The sequence below is a fragment of the Centruroides vittatus genome, unplaced genomic scaffold, assembly GCF_030686945.1.
Source record: "Centruroides vittatus isolate TY-2023 unplaced genomic scaffold, ASM3068694v2 scaffold_386, whole genome shotgun sequence".
NCBI classification, from domain to species: domain Eukaryota; kingdom Metazoa; phylum Arthropoda; class Arachnida; order Scorpiones; family Buthidae; genus Centruroides; species Centruroides vittatus.
Window position 1 is genome coordinate 6,831,361 of NW_027122706.1, and position 6,000 is coordinate 6,837,360.

Sequence of the window (6,000 nt, forward strand, 5' to 3'; positions counted from 1 at the left end):
CTATTTTCACTCAAAGATAAAAAACAAGATAATATTAAGGATTTATTGCATGGCAAATGTTTGACATTATAGCTAATCTATATAAATAGTTATTCTTATTATTATGTGAAATTGTTTACAAGGAGAATAGTGCATTCATTAATCCTAGATTTGACTTTGTATGTTTATTTAAATAATTTCAATGAATAACTTAACATATTTTTATATTTGTGCCAATCTTAAAATTTTAATAAGCGACCATACTAAACTTAATATCTACGGTACACTGGTTAAAATAAATAATAGAGCAAGTGATGTTGCATAGAAAATTGTTTGTGATTAATATCTGATATTCAGAATCATTCTTGTAACTTATGCAGTAATATGTGAAAAAATATACATAAATAAAAATATTACAATTTTTTTATTGCACTGGCTTGCAGATTTTTATGTGAGCCAAATTATTTTGACCCATATATTTTTATTTAATTTTAGTTTACTGCAAATGTAGTTAAGTTTTCAATAAATGGTAAAAATAATGTATTTGAATGTCAAAATCCAAAAAATTATTAATCATTTACATAAGTATCAGCATTGATTTTATAATAATAATTATTATTAATTCAAAAAATATAATTTTGTTTGATTTGTCTCACTCAATTTGTTTACATCTACTTAAAATATTTAATAATAAAGTTAAAGGTTTAATGTTAAAAAATAATAAGTAACTCAGAAAATTTCTTTTTCATTTAATTTTATATTCTATTTATTTTTCTAATCATCATATTTTTTCATTAAATAACAACATACACCAACTCTACAGCCATGATTACAGGCAGAGTGTTTTAAACATTTTTATTTCAATGGCAAATTATAAATATCCATTGTTTGTAATATACAGTATGTATTAGTTTTAACTATTATTTTATTTATAAAATTGATACGAAGTAGAATAACATCTGAAAAACTCAATTACTTATCATTGAGTTTTCTCTGGAAATAATTCTGTTATGTCTAAAAAGATAACAAATACAGTGTAAGATTTCAATGTAACAATCTGTCTTTTTGAGACAAGAACCAATTGATTTTTTAGCCATACATGACTAGTTTACAATTCATAAAAAAGAATTTTAATTCAATTTTAATTAAAAATTACCAATAACAATAATTAATATATTTTATAAGTTATACAAAGTAAATCTTAAAATAAACTGAAGAAAAACATCATTGCATTTAGAAAGATCCTTGGTTTGAAAATAGGTTTGAAAATATTCTCTAGATTCCTGATGTTAAAGATAATCTGTCCAATATAGTGTAAAATCAATTGCAAATAAGAGTCATTAAAATAACTGATATTAGTGCAAAGTATGAAATACTTTGTAAAATTTTTACTTTTGTTTTATATATAAAATTTATTTAAGGAGTGCAAGGATGAAGAGTATTTTGTGGATCCAAAAATTATTGCACAAAAAATAAAACAATTACAAACTAATTAATAATTTTCCAAACTACATATACAATAGACTGTATTATTACTAATTTTCTGCCCAACACTAAACTAATAAATTAATGTAAAAGTTTTCAATTAAAATATTTATTATTTGATATTTCGTTAAAAATTAAAATAATGCTTTAATTTCAGCGCACATCATCATCATAGGATAGCGCATACAGTTATAAACTTGATGTAATACATGAAGTAAAATTGAAGTCAATGCCATGAATGACCTACTTTTAGCATGTGGCATAATTAATCAACTTTTTGACATCCAAAAATGTCAAATTTCTTTGACTTTTTCATTGTCATAATTTTTTTGCAAAAAATTGTACATTATTATTTTGTTTTTTCTTCCAAAAATATGGTCACATTTTCAAAATTAAATTATTATAATTTAAGGCAAATATAGTAAAAAAAAAAAAAATTCTATTTTTTCGTAATGTTCACAAAATGTTGATAAAACTTCTATTAAGCTATTTAATTGGGATAATTCAGAGTGTTTTTAAGCACAGTTTATTAATTTTCAAACTTTCCATGTTGGAAACGAATGACTATTTCATTTTAATTTGAGCCAACAAAACAATTTTGCTCATTAAATAGATTCTTTTTTGGTTTCTGTTTTTATTTCAAAACTGTTTTCTGTAAAAATCAAAACCATGGTTCTGTAACTGTTGCATTGCTGCCTACTTACATGATCATGCACATGCAGTAAGGATGAGTGTTTCAATTTACTAAAGTGGTGAGAAACATGTGTACAACATTTGTTTTAAAAATGAAATTCAAAAGTTTCTTGTATTTTGGTGAATTTCCCTGATTAATATTTATAGGCTTAGTTCAGACATTAGCCACAAAAATGTAGTATTGTCATATTTTTTTTCTACTGCAAATTTCTTCTGAACCTTCTTTGCATGTTCAGACAAAATTTTGAATAGACGTTACCACAGAGATGTAAAATGCGTTTTATTTTTACTATTTTATCAATGATATCAGAAGTAATAGTTGTATTTTGCATTTCTAATTTCTTTGTTGTTTTGTCAATATCCAATTTTAAGATTTTTGACTGAAATTTAAACTGTTTCAGTACATTCTTAATTTCTCCAGGAATATGAGTTCTTTAATTTATTAAAATGTAACTTTACAAAATTGCTACTGCAATGAAAAGAATTAAATGTATAAAGCAAACAAAATGGTAAATGAAGATAATATTTGGAGCTTTCAGATAACTATTTTCAAATAAGAAAAATCTAAACTATAGATAATTAATTTTAATTCCTTTTGTAACTCAATAATTAACAATGAATTAATAGCAATCATATTGACTTTGTATAAAAACATTGTTCATTGCACTTTCTCACAAAATTAGAACTATTTAAGACTAAATTTTTAATATTTATTTTATCAGTGTTTTCTGAATTTAAAGTTAACCATCTAATCTTATTACTATCTTTTTTCAAGTATTTACATTTACTACTGTGCTATTCAATAAAAATTTTATTTACTTATAGAACAAAATATTTAGTATTCTATCTGCATAATACAATGTTTTCAACCTTTTTCTAATAGTAATTTTGGTAATTATTTTGGAAGGAGTGTTGCAGGAAAAAATTACCAAGTTGGGTAATTTTTTCCTGTGACATCCCACAGAGTTATGCATATTACTAAAAGTACACAAGGTCCAATAAGAAATGCTAGTGCTGATCAGCACTTAGCAGTTTTTAACCAGGATGCTTCAAGCAGATATTTATTTATTTTTTTTCTGGCACATTAAGAGTGAAAAAAAACTATTAGTGAAGATAAAACTGTTTTAAATTACAAAAGTTAAATACACTTTTCAGCTACTTCATAATTGCAATTTTTATTTAGACATTTTATCATACTGTGATATCAGCTTTTCTATATCCTCGTCAAAGAAGATTGCCAACCTTTCACACTAGCCTTCCACTTCTCATTTGAACTTCTGAAGAAGTGTTTGATGTTAAAGTTTCATGCTTTTACATCTGTTCACTCACTTGAAGCTTATAGTCATTCAGTGTGAAGTCTGGGCCAGAGCCATAACTAGGCATGTGCAACAGGTGCACCCGCACAGGGCCCACTTGGAAGGGGGGCCCAAACTGCTGTTCACAAGAAATTATATTTTTAAATTTTAAATTTTTCCGCCTTTCTACAGCGCAGTTTGGCGATTACATTTTGCCTTACTTAGACCCTAGATGTCTGCTTGCCAGTGTTCCCAATCGTGGCGACTTTTAGAGGGACGTAGTGACGTTCGGCAACCGCAGACAAATCAGCCAAAAGTAGCGACTTTTAAAATTTTTTTTTATTTATTTTTTGAGAAATTCAAATTTATGTTTATAGTTTTCAAATTTACAGATTTTTCTCTATAGCACTCTCTGGCAACAATTGATATTATTACGATATACAAAACCGTATTTTTAGATTTTTCTACAGGTGTAGAGCTAGAAATCTGTACAGGTAACATTTTGTAACAAAAATAAATCTGTCCGGGGATTTTTTTAATTGCTAAATTGATGTAATTAATGAATTTGCTGAAATAAAAGCCAGAAAAGTTCAATTAAAATAAATCTTAAAACAAATACATTACAATAGATTTTTAATATTTTCCCAAACCAAATAAATTAAGGGGCCTAAATTCAAATTCTTGCACAGGGCACAGGGCACAGAAATGGCTAGTTACGGCTCTGATGACAATGATCAAACTATCATTTTTAAAAGTTGATTTCTTTTGCCATTATGAATCTGATAAATGCATTTATTTAGTTACATTCAATTTGATATCATTTTGTCAGATTACTTATAATTATTTTTAATACTTTTTTGTCATAAAATATAAGAATCATCATATATTTTTTTGTTATTCATTCATTTTCTCAAAATTATACATGAATGAAATAAAAAAAAAACACTTTCATTTTTATATAATCAGAAATTATGCATTAGTTGACAGATGAAATGATGTATAATGTGAAGTTAGAACAAAGATTTATTTTTGAAGGTTATCCAAATATTAAGTCATCTTTCCTCCCATCAATTTGATAAACTAACAGTAGTCTTTAAGTTTGTTTAAAATTATACAAATCTTTAAAATATTGTAGCAATATTCTATTCTCAAACATTATATATATTAGTATTTTTTAATAAAGTTCCATCATTATCAAATAAAAATTATGAAATTATTAAGCTTTTTGAAAATTAGTACTGAAGCAATGAGAAATACTTTTTTCTTTTTTAGACTAATTCATTAAACATTTTCAATATACTGTAGTTAATAATACATTCAAAAGGCTTGTAAATGAAATATTTATAACAGTGAACAAATGCTCCTGAAATATAATTATTATTTCAGGAGCATTTGTTTGCAATAGTTGCATCATGTTACTTTAAAATGATCAATCTGTTTGATGCTTATTTTATTTTAACTATTTATGCATTGACAATGAGTGTTTTAACTTTGTCCTCATACATATTAATTTCTGAAATAAATTTTGTTTGGTCAATCATGATGCATTTTAATTTGAATATTTGTTTTATACAGATGTCCATAATACTAAATAATCCTTATTAGAAAAATGCTACAAAAGCTATTTCCAATGAATTAGAATAAAGAAAATTTTCTTCAAACTAATATATCAGTAATTAAAGAAAAACAAAATTTAAGGTTAAAAAAAAAAGTAATTCTTATAGCTTGTCCAGAGGAGGAACAATAAATCTATATAAATATCAGCTTCAGAATGTATAATGTTATTATTTATTAATTGACATTGGATATATAAATTAATAGTATTCACTGAAAACATTTTATTTTTCAGTAAAGCTGTACCTTATAATGCTCCTTCTGGAGGTTCTCAGAGTTTTGGACCTGGAGGATCAACTTACCAAGTACCAGCTACAAGTCAAGGATATCAACAGGGTCAACCTTATCCGCCCTCCGGCTGTTCGCCTTCTCCGACTCCGGGAGTCGCTCCACCAACATCCGGAGGACCAAATCCGTATTCTCGTGGTCCTCAGGTCGGTTATCCTCGTCCCGTTGCAAATTATCAACAAGGATACCAGTGACGTCTCTTGCCAAGATACTATATAAGTCAAGATTTGGGCTGTGTAACTTCTAATGATACAATCAAATGAGCATATGTACTCATTTTATTGTTAAGTTTAAATAAACAGTTTTGTATAGGATTTTGCATCTTACAGTTTTCTGTTTGTTCTTTTCTGCATCAATTTTTATAGATCTATTAAAAATAAAAATTATTATTGGTATATTAAATATAAAAATCATTCCATGTTAAATTATATACTACATTGATATTGTGTAAAATGGTATTGCATGAGAAAGAATAAAGGTATATAAAGGTGCATATTTGTATTGTATTTAAATATATTGTTTATAGGTGTAATTGGGAAAATTTATTAAAAAGTCAAAATTTTTTCATGGAAAGATTAAAAGAAATAGCAATAGTTTTATAATGACAAATTACTTAAAAGTAAAATCTCCTGAATTATGAATAAAT

General features: G+C 25.9%; 1 protein-coding gene across 1 annotated transcript in view; it reads left to right on the plus strand.

Moving 5' to 3' along the window:
• The window catches only part of LOC136988840 (protein TFG-like), a 52,836-nt gene extending 47,168 nt beyond the window's left edge, over positions 1–5,668 (plus strand). Inside the window, 1 exon segment of the mRNA XM_067286817.1 lies at positions 5,302–5,668. Coding sequence (XP_067142918.1) covers positions 5,302–5,548 — 247 coding nt within the window. The 3' untranslated portion in view covers positions 5,549–5,668.
• Positions 5,669–6,000: the final 332 nt, after the last annotated feature.